The sequence below is a fragment of the Epinephelus fuscoguttatus genome, linkage group LG9 (assembly GCF_011397635.1).
Source record: "Epinephelus fuscoguttatus linkage group LG9, E.fuscoguttatus.final_Chr_v1".
Classification (NCBI taxonomy): domain Eukaryota; kingdom Metazoa; phylum Chordata; class Actinopteri; order Perciformes; family Serranidae; genus Epinephelus; species Epinephelus fuscoguttatus.
The window spans coordinates 25,249,525-25,264,945 of record NC_064760.1 but is presented as its reverse complement, the minus strand read 5'-3'; the positions used below and the strand labels follow the sequence as shown (position 1 = coordinate 25,264,945).

At 41.1% G+C, this 15,421-nt stretch overlaps 2 protein-coding genes across 5 annotated transcripts in view; both read right to left on the bottom strand.

Annotated features, from left to right (window-relative positions):
- Positions 1-1,368, bottom strand: part of LOC125894961 (hemicentin-1-like) — a 66,004-nt gene extending 64,636 nt beyond the window's left edge. For 3 of the 4 annotated variants that reach the window (XM_049586718.1, XM_049586719.1, XM_049586717.1), the window contains exons 1-2: positions 1,176-1,368; positions 26-346 (exon numbers count right to left, since the gene is read on the bottom strand). In XM_049586718.1, the coding sequence (XP_049442675.1) occupies positions 26-346; positions 1,176-1,224 (370 nt within the window). In that variant the 5' untranslated portion in view covers positions 1,225-1,368. The remainder of the gene's footprint in view (positions 1-25; positions 347-1,175) is intronic. The other variant, XM_049586723.1, reaches the window with a different exon arrangement.
- A 7,158-nt stretch (positions 1,369-8,526) lies between these two features.
- Positions 8,527-12,604, bottom strand: arsia (arylsulfatase family, member Ia). Its single transcript, XM_049585791.1, has 2 exons — positions 11,908-12,604; positions 8,527-10,292 (listed from the first exon to the last, which is right to left on the bottom strand). The coding sequence occupies exons 1-2, from the start codon at positions 12,219-12,221 to the stop codon at positions 8,894-8,896; spliced, it is 1,713 nt and encodes a 570-aa protein (XP_049441748.1). The 5' UTR covers positions 12,222-12,604; the 3' UTR covers positions 8,527-8,893.
- Positions 12,605-15,421: the final 2,817 nt, after the last annotated feature.

Here is a 15,421-nt window from a genome sequence, read left to right as displayed (position 1 = left end):
TCAGTTGGTAAACAAAGTTATTTACCTTGAATGGTCAACTGTAGAGTCTGCTGCTCTGATATCAGTCCATTTGAATCATAGATTGTAAGTTTATATTCTCCTTCATCATTCCAGCTCACGTTATTGATCCTAAATGTTCCATCACTGGGAGTAAATGATGATCTGTTTTCTATCACATTAGACACAATCAGATTCTTTCTCCCACTGAGTATTGTTGTTGTTTTGGTTGACCATTTGTATCTAAATATTTCTGAGGCGCTGTCCATCAGCCGGAGGACCACAGTTCCTCCCAAAGCTCCATAACACTGAGCTCCATCCTGTCTGCCATCACAGGAGGTTTCCACACCTGGAAATTAAAAAATTATTTAAAAAAAATTAGATAGAAAATTATAAATAGTATTATTCTATTCCATTAATTTTTGAAGAACTGAAAAAATGATATGTGATGTATGCTTCTCTCAATACAGACAGTGAAATGTTCTGGAGTCAAACAAAGTGGGTTTTGTAGGTTGTTTAGGAACTCAGACCAGTTTTTACCTTTACTTGATACATGTTACTGGGGTTTTAGTTTCAATATTTATTGATTGAGGAATCTAAAGAAGAAATACAGCAGGTGTAGCTGAACAAAAAAAAATGGAAATGTTATGATGGACTAAATGGGATCTGTTTCTATGTAAGACTGTACTGTGTCTCTGTGGACAAATCAGTGGAGGAAACATTCTGGTACAGCAGAGCCACCTCGTCTTAGCAGTAGGCTACCTTTAGTTATTGAACATATTGTATTTCTGCTGTATCAGCATGTTGTAACTGTGACTGAGACTATAATTAAACATTTGCTTAAGAGCTGCGTTTGCAATCCTCCCTTTTAAGTTCAGTAACTGAGTGAGAATAAAATCAATCTAGAATACTGAATCTTTAAGTTACTGTCATATGTAAATAATAGTTATACACAAACCATCACTTAAAATCAGAGCAGAGAAAACTGTCAGTTTGTGTCAACATCATAGATCTATGGCAGTCAAGTGAAGACCAGAGCTGAAAAAACATATTTAATAATATCTAATTCATTTATGTGTCATGATTCTTCCCAGTGTGGGTCAGTATATCAGCTGCAACACATATCAGTGAAGATGATGTACTTTTTAACAAGACTTGAAAATACTGTCACAGCTCACCATGAGAGACTCCCAGTATCATCAGCAACAGTCCGATCACAGCTTCCATGTCTCCTCAGACTCTGTTGACCCAGTCAGCAGCTTACACACAAGACTTTCTACTTTATTTAACAGCAAACGTGCACACACTAACTGAGCAGCCTGAAATGTCTTCTCTAAGTGATCAGCAGGAGAAAGGAGGCAAATCATTATGGCCAACTGGTCACTTCCTCATTTATGTTGAGAGCAGTCTGACTAGATGGCATGAAAGCCTTAAAAATGTGCTGATGACCAAAAAAAATTAAACAGAATTCTGGAAGTGGTTTCTGAACTTCTGTGTTTCATAATTAGATGTTAATTTAACCACACAATACCAGGAAATTCTGTCACTGCACTCAAAAAGAAGTGAAACAAAGTGTCTTCACACTCGCTGTAAACCATACACTTTTTTCTATTCTGTCGTGTTCAATCATCGTACACATTCGAGACAGATGAACATACGGATTTTAAGATTCAAACTTCTACACAATATCTACATGTGCACAGTGTGACATCTTTTTATTTCCAGTAAATTGTGTGGGAAATGAGACAACATTACAATCTCAGAAACAAGATATTTCATTACTAAGACGCCCACTATTTCTACAGGAAAGTATATGTTAGTGATACTGAAAACAACTGTGAAGTCTCTGTAACCAATATGAAACACAAATGTCTCTTACATCCAGGCTGAAAACTAAGCACAATGTCACATTTAAAGGTGAATATAAACACCTGCTACTTAGCCAGGACATAATGTGAGTGAAAACCCAAACACAGCCTGCAGATGTCATCACAACACAACATGATTTATAAGCTGCCGCATCAACCAACGCAGCCTTTAGGAAGAAACCACTTCAGCCATCTATGTCCTGCTAGTAAAGTTTGTTTTATATGATTTTTCAGTAAAACATTCTGACATGTTTTAAATCAATCCTCAAAACTTTAGTTTAAAATATATATATATATTTATGGAAGCTGATCATTTTGTTTTCAACGTATCTTTACTTTTTAATGTCATTGCCTTCTATTTTTTTTTATAAATATATAACTTTGGGGTATTAATTGGCATTTTTAACTTGGATTTTTGTAACTGATTTTATTTTACTGCATTCCTGAAAAAAAATTAGTCCTGTTTTGCAACTTAATTCCATATATCTGGTATTTAATGCAGCAAGTTGGTCATAACATCGTCCAGACTCTATTAATAACTATAACTATGCATAATTGAACATTGAACTGAACGAGTTTAATATTTGATCTTCGGGCTACAGTGCAAACATCCAACTTCTATATTATGTGCCAAGAGTTTAACATGGGGAGAGGAGAAGACAACTACTGATATTAAATTAAATTTAAAAAAAAAAAAAAAAAAGACGAAAAATAACCCTGTATTTTTAATAGACAAAGAACTTACACATTTTGTTCTTCAAGATTTTGCTGAAGTTACTGTCATTTTATACAGTGGTCAATAATGACATTTTTCCATAGAGAGCAGATCAAATCTTCAGTGATTTACACAATTTTATTCAGATCAGTGACGTCACAAATATAGTCACACAGCTGCTCCTGTGCTAAACTAAGACATAACATACATGGCATTACACTGATACCACAAGTTATTGTTTTCGTATTAAAAAATTCAACACTGGATACACAAAGAAAACTTCAAAGACTTTTCCAGCTTCCTCTTTATGCTGAAAAGTTCTGTTCTTCCTTTGAGTCCTCCACTTAGCACCCTCTGATGATCCTCAGCTGAGTTCACTAAAGTCCAAAGTCCGGGCGTTCATTCTCAGTTATTAACCTGAGGCTGTAAAAAAAAAAAACAGAAAAACACAAAATGATTTAGCAGTCAAAGGAAATCAAATGGCTTTGATGACCCCCTCCCCTTTTCTCATTGGCCTGTTGTTGTTGGGTTTTTTTTTAAATAGCCTACAAACAGATGTGTAAAATCTTACTGGATTTCTTACGGCGCCTCATTCTCCGACAGACACAGCAACAGCAACACACCACCACCACCACCACTATCAGGAGAGCACCCACTCCATAACAGACTGGGATCAAGATGTTCCACTTGTTTTCTGAGGAGAAGAGACCACAGTGATAATCACACACACTTACAACCTGTGAGTTAAATTGTTAACCTGGGTGTTATTACCAGCAGCAAAAACACTGCATGATTGCCACAGAAGCAGTTTTGAGTATTTTGCGGGTGTTTAAATGTCTGTCTGTCTCTCTGTTTGTGGACAGATTTTGTCAAGGTCACAACCATGCAAAACTTAACAGGTGTGATCAAGTTCAAAATGATGGCCGAGTTCGAAGATTGGTGTGGTTTGAACAAGAAGGTTAGACTTAGTGGTGTAGGAAGAAGGTAAGGAGCCGCAGTTGACTGGAGAAAAAAAAAATGAGAATAAGGCCTAAGCTGACAAATACTGATACTGCTCCCTTGAACCACAGTCAGTTCCTGTAGATGTACTGCAACTATAATCTCTTTGTCACAGCACCTTTCACCAGTGCCACCCACACAGTATATTCAAGAAATATAAAAAAAATCAGTGGCTAGATGGAAAATTATCTTTAAGATTATTCTCTTGCTACCGTACGATGAAGGACTGACTTATATGTTTTAGATGTAGCCTACATATTGCTATTAGCGACAGGAAATGTCAGCAGATTGAGGAAGAAGAATATCTCAGAGGTAGTGGTTTTTGAGGAAACACTACAGTCTTCATATTGTAACAGTTAAGAAGATTCTAATGTTTTCTACTTTAACCTTTTATCTTACATATGGGCGCACTGTGTTTTGTATTTTCACTCTACCATGATGAGTAGCATACGGACGCCGAGAACAGTCATCCTTGCAATTTTTTCAATGCTGTTGTTTTATAATCACAGGTTAATTATTTGTTATCTCAAAATAATGAGATTGTCATGATAAAAGAAAAGATCATTTAATTTCATTATCTTGAGAAAATGACATCATCACAAAAATGTAATTTCCTCTCATTAAAGCCAAGTCCTGATTCAACTCTGAGTCCCTTTTACTAGCTGGGTGTGGCACATTTTGTCAAACTCATGTCTCAGTTAGACACAGGGTCCAGTTGCTGTTGGCACTGAAGCAATTCCTTTCTTTAGATGTAACAAACCTCTGCTGGCTATGCACCTGAGCTAGTTCTGAGGTGGTTGGATCGCACTTACAAATAGCAATAAACTGTTGTGAATATGGGCATGCGAGACATCGTTAGCAATCATTCAGTTCATTTTAAGGAAACCACTAAAGTTCACATTACTGACATGATAAACAAGAGAGATGGAAAACATGGTGACTCCCTACCTCTGAGGTGGTCATAAAGTCGGAATATATGTCTGTTCCTCAGTTATTTATATTTTTTTAGTGCAAAAGGAAGGTGTTGTGTTGGTATGCTGGGTGCTGTAAACAAAATATCATTGACTTTTCTTCTCTTTAGCCCCTTTTACATTGCCTGTTCAAGGCACACCATTATTCTGCCCCACCATTCTTTATAAAAGGAATGATTAAGGAACGGGGGGCAGAGTTGTCTCGCCTTTAAGCTAACAATAAAGGTAGTCACAGCACTGAATTGGTGTCCGTGTAAAAGGGACAGCAGGCAGAACGGGATGGGTGCCATCTTGACAATGCTGAATGTGGGCGATCCAGCTCCAGGAGATTTAAAAAGCAGCTAGCAGCAGTTAGCAGCTAACTCAAAGAAAAAGAACAGAAGCTTAAAATCCCAACACATACTCACTCCGACCTCGTTACATATTGATGTTTGGTCATGGACTTTCCCCGTCCACATACTGTACGACGTGCAAGGTACCCTGGGTGCGTTGGTTGTTGACGTTCTGGGACACTGTGTCAAGTTCTGTCTGCTACATGCATTGTCTTCTTTCAAAATACACTTCTGTTTTCACAGGAAATTTACGTTTACATACAGTCTCTTTCAAAATAAATGCACTACATCGCTACAACACTGCAAATTGATTTTTTTTTTTCCTTCAACAACAAGGACACGTGTTTAGGTTTAGGAAAAAAGAACAGGCTTTATGATTTTACGGGACACAAACACCGCTCTCTCAGGTGAAAGACAGTGTTTGTTGGACCCATCCCCTACCCCTCTCGCCTGCCCCAGTAGGACTTTCGCCGCCTCAGTTTTCATCTTTGTCGTGTCACTAAAATCAAAAGGGGGAGGTCCCATCTTTGCTGAGTGTTGGGAGAAAGAAATTAAAGGTCTGTCCCATATGTACGCTAGCTGACTTTAGTAATTGAAGACATTAAAAGCCCAGGATGTTAACTGAAGGCTTCTTGTACTTTAAATGTTTATCAGGCTACTTATAATGTTTACTGTGCACAACATCACTCCAGACAAAGACTGCAGATAGAACGGATACCTGCTGCCTTCAGATGAAGGGGTAAAGAGTCGCCACTTTAAAGGAAATTCTCCAGTATAGGTGTACCAGAGAACAAGAGCACTGATCAGTAATGGATACTCTGATTTGACATTTTCGGCTCAAATCAGTTGCTACAGTTGTTAAGATGCCATTTATGCATGCTGGCATGACACTCCAGATCTCTGATGAACATTATAAGTAATCTAAAAAGAGGAAACAATCTTTTTTGTGATCTCAAGACAATAAATCTTGTTGGGGTTTTTTTGAGATAAGGAGAAAACATCTTTCTTTCCTCATGACAACAGGTCAATAACTTTGCTATCACAAGATGACAAAGCTCTTTTTCACGAGATAACGCAGAAGCTAACTTGACATAATGGCACTCACGATAATAATTGCAAGCACAGCCATTACCTATATTTAAGATGGAAGAAGATGTTACATTTTTAAACACTTGCCTTGAACATCCAGTATAACCATAGTTTTTCTCAGGAGGACCCCATCTGGATCAAAGACCTCTACAGTGTATTGACCCGAATCATTCCCCACCACATTGCTGATCCTCAGTGTCCCATTGTTGATGAAAAACTCCGTCCTGTTTTTGAAAGGCTCCTGTATCGTCACCTTGTCTTTCTTCACAGAGAACACATTTATGGGTCCAGTGGTAAGCTGTTTCCTGCACCGCAGCAAATGGCCGCTGGCGTTGGGCATCACTTGGATGTACACAGATCCTCCAAGAGTAGCAGAGCACAGAGATGTGTTCTGCGTGGCATTACATATAGTGTCAGCAGCGGGAAGGAAAGCTATAAAAAAAACACAAACTATTAACCAAAAATCAGCTTTACAAGATCTCCTTTTGCTCAGTAGTCTATTTAAATTTTTTCTTTAATTTTACCATGCGATACTCCAGCCAACATCACAAGAATAAGAACTGGCTCCATACTCCTCTGTGGCTCAAGAGAAATGATGAAATAATCACTGTTAAAGCTACTAAAATTACACAGTGGTGATAAACCTCAAGTTGTCACGCATACTGACAGGGTGGAGGTCTAGCACAGCGGTTGAAAGCCAGGAAATGAGGTGAAGTGTTTCACTTCTCGTCTTTGGCAGCATGCTGCACAACAAAGGCAGAGTGCAACGACTACAGAGGCAGTTTAGAGAGAAAAATAGGGGCTTCAAGTCTTCAGGGTGCACAGCACACTGTAGAACAGATAGCAAGGTTAACATGCTTTCATCTTATGTCTTTTAAGGCTGATTGTGTTACACACACAACAACAACAACAACAACAACAAAAAAGTGACATATCCTATCTTAAGCTGCAGAGGCTGCATCTTTTTGGATAATCCTCACTGAATGCTCAGAAAAACTGCAATATTCATCACCAAAATGTTTTGTTTCCCTCAACTTCCATAAATATTTAAACTAGTCTGTCAGAAAATCAACTTTAAAGTGACTTTAATTTATCGTCCATAGCTTTTAGGAATCAGGTGTTTCCGTAATTTAAGTCATTATAATACATTTATTTATAGTTGAATACATTTAAGTATGTGATTTAAAAGTAGCTCAGTCACACTGATATCACATGAAATTCACTTGTGTCAAAAACTGAGATGGCAGCCAATGAGATAGTTACATGTCAAAAGCTGACACCTCCCAGCAGCATCCCATACTACCACAAAAGGGGACTTACGGCATAAATGTGTGACACCAACATTACTGACATAGCAGTGGTATTTGATGACTTTGGAATGAGAACAGGCTGGCCATCTCACAAGCTATAGATTCACTTGATATAGCCCTTTAACTTTAGCTATCTTGTTAGCTGTCTATTAAATGTCTTTGTGTGCAGCAACTACACAACTAAAAGTACAGACAGTCTTTTGGCTCACTTGGTTTTTAAATGTGTTGTAGTAGCCTTGCTGCAAAGAAACTGCACATTTCTATAGCATAATATATTGTTTTATATCAGAAAGTTTTATAGAGGTCATTAATCAGTTTCGAACAAACGTGTAGTTACTGTGCTTTTGCGAGACACTGTGGCGTGTTGATATTAGCAAATACTTGCAGCATGTTAAGAAATGTGATTTTTTTTTCCCGCTCTGTTGAAATCACATGTGTATATTAGCTAACATCCTTTGACTGGGATGACAGTTTCAACATGTTTCAACAACAATTGCCAAAGCAGCTTTGATTTTTGTTTTGTCTTTTTAAAGTAGCTGCTTCTTCATGATCTGCTGGGGGAAAAAATGGAAGTGAGAATTAGCAGTGCATGCACACGTGGGTAAACGCAAAAGACAAATCAAACCATTTCGAGTTAGAAATAAGCAGATGACTTAAAATAAGGCAAGCGCGGTGGAGTAGTGGTTACGACTGTGACCTTATTGCAAGGTTCCCACCATCTGACTGCGGCCCATCTGTGAGTTTGCATAATGTCCACGTGTCAGTGTGGATTTTCTCAGGGTTCTCCAGCGCCCTCCAGGTTAGGTGAATTGGTGACTCTAAATTGCCCTCAGTTGTGAATGTGAGTGTGAATGGTTGTTTGTCTCTGTCAGCCCTGTGATAGTCTATCGACCTCTTGAGGGTGTACCCAACCCCTCACCCAATATGAGCTGGGATAGGCTTGTTTCTGGAAACCTTAAGCTCATTTTAATTCAAAGATTTTACCAACACAAATAATGGAAGTAGAATAAAACCCTCATTAGGGGGATCAGCAAACTGAATAATAACAAATAGGATGATTGGTAAATAGAGCTAGAGTTAAAAAATGAAGCCTTTCATCGCAGTGGTTTTCTGAAAAGTAAAACATATTTGTCCATTATTCTCCATCTGAAAATGTATCAGTCAATAAGTAGAAGACACTGAGAACTGGCATTTTAGTGAAAGAAATAAAGCTTGCAACTAATGTCACGAGAGGTAGTCTTCATTTATATTCATTATACAGTAGTTACAAATGCTTGCAGATGATTTCTCCTCGTCACCTTTTCGTCCATGTCAGATACAGTCATCTTGGAAGATGGAATCAACTCTCATTTTTCATCGCAGAATTTTCAATTAGCAGAACACCTGTTTTATTCATAATGGATACAAACCAGTTTAACAATTAATACTTTCCTTTGACTTTTCTTTTCCATCAATCAGCTCTTCTGGAGAGACTGAACATAAACCTGCAGCTACAACTCAGTAACTGCAGCTGGATCCTTGTTTCACAAAAACTAAGAGTTTCATCAACAAACAGAACTATTCGTCATCCTTCAGGAGGGTCTCCTCTGAACTTTCTTCAGTCATGTACTTTCTATATCCTGTTGGACATAATCCTAGTGTTCAGTTTCCTGAAAAACGACCTGCTTTTGGACAGTTTCAGCTTCTTCTTCCAATCCTTGTCCTTTTTCTGGTAGACAGTGTCCCAGCTGTCCGCCTCCTCATCTCCTACCCAGGGCACCCAGGCACCTCCATTGAGGTGGGGATCAGCCCGTAGGTCCTCTGATGGGTACCTTACTGGCACCGCAGTGCGATTATAGTACGCCAATCTAGCCAGGAGCTGTTTGACAACATCTGGTCTCTGCTCAGAAAGGTCAAAACGTTCATAGGGGTCTCCAGAGATGTTGAAAAGCCACACAGATTTCCGGGGTGCAGTGTGGCGCTCCAGGTTCCACCAGCTGCCGGGGAAACCTGGAAGCATTTGTGGCGGTGTCCAGTCTCCGTAGCCAGGGTCTCCTGTGAGGAGCTTCCAGTCTCCAGCTCGTATGGAAGCCTGAACAGCTGTATTCCAAATCCCATATCCTTTCTGCAGGGAGCCGCTGCGTGCGTGGTTATACAGAGGGTCAATGTTGTGGAGGATCTCCAACCTGGGTGACTCCTTCCCCTCACTGATAGCTTCCCAAACATCATACCCATCCACCCCCTCAGTCAGGGAGTCATTGCCACCTGCTAATCCCACCAGTGTGGGGTACCAGTCTGTGATGTGCACCAGGGCTTTACTCACCCTCTTCTTCTTCCTCAACAGAGGGCTGTGGACAAACCCCAGACCTCGGATGCCGCCTTCCCAGTAGGTGCCTTTACGTCCTCTGAGCGGCCAGTTACTGCCACCAGATAAAGGCTGGCCACCGTTGTCAGTAGAGAAGATGATGACACTGTTCTGGTAGTAGCCATACTTGCGGAGAGCGTATGTTATATTATGTACGGCCTCATCTACAGCTGAGACCATAGCAGCATATTTCCTGCGTGCTACGTTTTCCAGCCCACGGTACGGGTAGATGTACTCTCGTGGGGACTGCAGGGGTGTGTGAACAGCTTGGAAGGAGAGGAAGATGAACAGCGGCTGGGACTGAGGATCGTGGGTTGCCAGGATCTTGCGGACTCTCTGTGTGTACAGATGGGTGGAGTATTTGCCCCTCTGACCCCAGGCGACCGACTCCCCCTCGTGGAGGTCGAAGCCACACCGGCCGGGCCCGTCACAGGAGTCGTAGGTGTAGTAGTTCACGCTGCCTGTTAATGAGCCAAAGTATGTGTCGAAGCCACGGCGAGTGGGCAGGCACTCTTTCTTGTAGAAGCCCAGGTGCCACTTGCCAACCATGTGGGTGGAGTAGCCGAGCTCCTGCAGTCTCTGGGGGAGGGTGACCTGGTCAAAGGGCAGGCAGTTGGGCTGGCGGGGACGGATGATGGAGTGCTGCAGGCCAGTGTGAATTTGGTACCTGTGGGTTAATGATTAAAAAAACTGTCAGCGGGATAAATGTGTTATCAATAATCAACATCTGACAGATAGTTAGATCATCACACATAGCAGAACGTGACAGGAAGAGAAGAGAAGAAAGGGATGATGCTCCCATTTCCTCATTTAACTTCATGTGTGGTTAAGAAATGTTGAAGACGTGAAGACAGACAGACCACAAAGGAGATGTGAAAATGTCTGTTGCCTGCATGTTTTGCTCGGTTTATTGTCTGAAACTTGGGTGGGGGCATGTCCCCCGCGTCCCACTCGGAATCTACACCTATGGATATACAATTCAAATAAACAAAGAAAATACACAGTACTACAAGACTTCTTAATGTGACAGTAAGAAATCTTAATCATAATTTAATCTCATATCCAGGTTGATGCTAAAGGTTTTAAACGTTCATTTCCATTCAAAAGTTGCTTTTTCAGATGACAAAATTTGAGTTCAAATTTCAGTGGAATTTCAATGGATAAAAAAAAAGTAAATAAAAATGAAAACATGTGAATACAAGGTTCTTCTATGACTTTGCAGCCAAAATGAATGATGTTCCTTTTATTTCATCATTAAAGTACTGTGCATGAAAACACACTTCCACTGTAGATAAAGGGGAACTACACCCATTTTCAAAATTCATACATGTTATTCCTATGGTCTTAGACAGTCCAAAAAATATTAGTTAAAACAAACAATTCTCGCCCAAACCCAAAACAAGAGTGCTAAAACTCAAATTTGTGATGTCAAGTATAATGTCTGAAGCTGTTCCATCGACAATGAACTGGGAAAGATGTTCTAGATCAGGGATTTCCAACTGGTCCAGTCATGGGGGTCTAAATTTCTCCTTAGTCATTAGTTTAAGGTCCACACAGTTTAATGTATTCAGCGTCATACTTGCCTTTGGCCGTGTCATTGGGCTAGTTTGCTGTCTCTGCCATGTAGCTATCCCTTAGTCACTCACTCTACAGCAGGGAACAGCACTTCAAAGTGAAAGCTCTGTGCCAGAAATTCACTGTACTTCAAAATAAAGTGGGTTTTTTACAAACTTGACATGTTCGCGAGTCATTTGTGGTCCGTTCAGAGTGGACTCAGGACCCACCAGTTGGGAAACACTGTTCTTGATGACACTGAGAGCACCCAGGGGACTGTTCTGAGTATACGGATACATTTTCTGTTACAGAACTGAGAGCACTACAGTAGAATAAAGCTCATTTGGATATAAAAAAAGGAAATAAGAATTCTGTGGTCCATAAAATCAGTCTCCCATTCATTGTCTGTGGAGCAGCTCCTGATTTTGTACTTGATGACATCACAAATTTGAGACTGACCTCTCTGGTTTTGGCTTTAAGAGAGAGTAGCTCATGTTCTCACATATTGATTTAACTTTCCTGGGCCATGGAAATAAGATATTGGAATTCAAAATTTAGGTGGCGTTCTCCTTTAATTTCCCCCTAAAACATGCCAGGACACACTCCAAAAGACATACAACATACAAAAATACATGCAAATGTCTCGTAGTTTACTGTAGTAGGCTATATACATTAATGATTTGATTTAATCATCAAATTGTGCAAAAGTCCGAGGACAAACCCGTTACCTGCCGGTGATGAGCTGACTGCGGGACGGGGTGCAGATGGGCTGGATGTAGTAACTCTCCAGCTTCACTCCGTCCGCAGCCAGTTTATCCAGCGCTGGTGTCCTGATGTCAGAGCTGTGGTAGCCGATGTCGTTGAATCCCTGATCGTCCGTCATGATGAAAATGATGTGAGGAGGCTGCGGGACAGGAGAGCTGTCCACAAAACTTTGGTCGGGCTCGTTTTCCACCTGGTTAGGACTCATCATGTCCCAGGTCAGGTACCCGAGGCTGAGCAGGCTCATCATGGAGAACCCGGTTAGGGCTGTGGTTGCCATGGTTCCCGTGACACTCGGTCAAAGTAGGAAATATTAAGTGTGTTGTCAGCAAATCATTGTCCAGTGAGGCTGAGGGTGAAGCTTTTTAAAACTCATCAGATGTCGCAATAGGCCCATAAAATCAGTCCAGCAATCAGAAACGTATGTGCCACTCAAGGGAAAGCTACACCTCCATCCTGACGCACTCTCCAAAATGTTTCAGCCTCCTCTGACAACATTTCATTCTCCCTAGTGGTCCCATTAACTCCGCCCATCTGCCCTGCTGCCTCACTGAAATAACATCAGCCCCCTGCCACCCAAAAACACTCACAGAAAGGCTTCTGCTGCGTCCAGGTGGTAATCCTTAGTTTCACTGATATTTTTCTGATAAAAAAAATAGGGATTTGGTGAAGCACATTTTCACAAAGTTGTAGACAAACAACATGTAAGAGTTACAGTCAAAATTCAGCAATCACAGCAGCATATCTTGGATCACACAGAGGCAGATATTAAGTCAAATCTTCTACTACCTGATGTACGTTCTTCCTCCTACTCCTTCAGTCTACTTTGGAAAAAACTTAACTTATACCTAAAGGCCCTTTCTCCCATTTCAAGACAAAGTTTGGAGCAAGAGTACATCTTTTGAATATGTCACAGAGCGTGGACAGTAGCTTCTAGCATTTTTCAGATGGATAAAGTTACATAGATAAGAAGATAAGTTAAGAATTGCCTTATAAATAAGGGCATGCCAGTGATAAAGGGTGCTTTCACACCTGCCCTTACAACCTTACATACAGGGATCAATGGTGAGTGAGGGCCTCGAGATTTGTGATGAACTTCAGTGCTTCATGGCGCACAGTATCTATGGAGTGAAGACATTTAGAAGATCCATGCATTTATAAAACATCACCATAGTCTTTTTTTTATCAAAAGAAAAGCAAGACTAATTTCTGAATTAAAGTCCAGCCTTAGCTTCAGCTTCTTTACAAGTTGTTAAATAGAAAGAGAAAAGAGAAAACGCATCAAAGATTAATCTGAGGTATTTACATGAAGATAAACACTCTATCACAGTGCCCTGAAATGTAACAAAAAATGGGAGGTTTGTGGCTTTTATGCACCTTCCTCTTCATCATGCCATTTCATGGTAATATAATTTCAAAGAACCACACTACCCTGTTTACAAATTACTAGAAAGCAAGAAAAAAATCATTCCCATCTGACCTGGTTTAGCAGTAAATGACAGAGACTCCACAGAAAGACCCTCGCTCAGAAAAACACGGTGTGTGGGGGAGATTTGAGTTTCTGGGCAGCTCTGGGGTCCTACGGGGCCCTACAGACACAATCACTGACACTGTTCCCCCACTCCACATCACCACACTCACAAACACTCGCTTATTATTCCTGCTGTTTTACCAGTGCTGCAGACCCGAGGAGAGAGACAGAGCAGGCTTCCCAGACTCTGATAACATCTCCAACCAGGCCTCAAAGAGCCACTTTACAAATCATCCAGTGGGTCAACAGAGAGCAGCAGGACTGCACAGGCTCAGCCACAGCTCCTGTGTGAAGGTATTGCTCCATAACATGTTGTCTGTAGACCTTCATCGTGCTGCAGATTAACTTTGACTGGGAATCAAGGACGTTCTTTGTGTCTTTGAAAGTGGTCATGATGTCAGATTTGGTGATCCTACCATTACGTGGACAAGAAAGGCACTTAAGCCTACATATTAAACCCAAACCGATCTTGCAGTCTTAAAGTATGGCAAGCCACTTGGTCAAAAACTTCTAGTTTCCCACTGAACTTCCCACCTTTACCTGATAAGTCATAGCATTTTTAACCACACGACCTGCAGAATTTTACAATTTGCATGACATGAGAAGGTGGTCAGGCAGACTGACACTGTATTTCCATTGGCGGATCTCTACTCAACTCGACTTGCTCTTTTTGGTTTTCCAGTAGCAAAAGTTGTGGATATGTGGTACTTTTTTGGTACCATTTCAGTCAAGGTTCCACACGAGCTGAGCCGAAAGTAGAGGGTGTAATTAAAACACTTCAGACTAGTCAGAGAGAATAGTCACATGTTTGACACGAGACATCCTGCACAAACTTGACAGTTTAAATAGCGACTGCAATTTTTTATTCATCTGACCCAGATTTTTTAAAAATGGGAGCCAGCAGAACCACTCCATACACTGCGCTGTACAACTGACAAAGTGAAGGCGTTCCTTTGTCTGGTTGACGATGAAAGGTGTCACTTTGAAGCTGGTGTCACAGCAGTTTCATGCTGCCTTGTGATGGCTAATCCCATCTACTCATCTGAGAATCCCATACATTGAAGGAGTACTATCTGCAGTGGGAAACAAAACAGAGAAAAGGACCTGGTACCAAAAGTGAGTGGAGTCAAGCCAAACCACGCAGCAGAAATGCAGCAAAACAGGATGAGAACAACCATGTCATGGAGCACTTTTTACTTGCTGTCAGACTAGGGGAAAAAAGAAATCTGGCATCCCCTCATGGCCTCATGATGTGTGTTACAAGCACAATCAGTCGTTGTAGTTGTTTTTAAAACCTAAATCTGTTGAATAACTCAAGGTCGTTGAGGTGAAACAAGGCCTGCATGTAAAAACACACTGGAAGGTAAAGTATCACACCTTGCAAATGTTGATATTGGTTATGGAGAAACTTGTGGGCATGGAGGTCGCAGGGCAGCCAAAGGAAGTATGAGCCTCCCGTAAAGGGTATGAGGCTGCGGCCAGGGATGTTTGCCCAGTGGCAGCAGCAGCAGCAGCAAAGGCATCTTTGGAGCAGAGCGCCTGGGTTTAAGGCAGGTCAAGCTGGGAAAGAGAGAGAAGAAAAAATGATTGAGGTGCACCTGAAGTTTTACTGCCGCGTGTTTATTTATGTAGTTTTCCTAGAGGGAGCGGCGTGGACAGCTGGAGGTCTTCGAAAAATCCCACTAAATACCAGAGAGATGTTGTGAAATCACAATGAGGGACTTGATATAATTGATAGTGAGTTTACAATATGGAGGGAACGTGTGTGCATGTGTGTGTTGCCAGGAAAGTAAGAGTCTCCAGGTCTTTTGGGCAGCCACACTTATGAGATGTGACTCATCTGTTTTCTGTTGGTCAGAGGTGTAACTGCGGCAGCTCACCGGGTCAACAACTCCACTCACAACCAACACCACTGCACAAACACAAACAACACACATACTGACATGCAC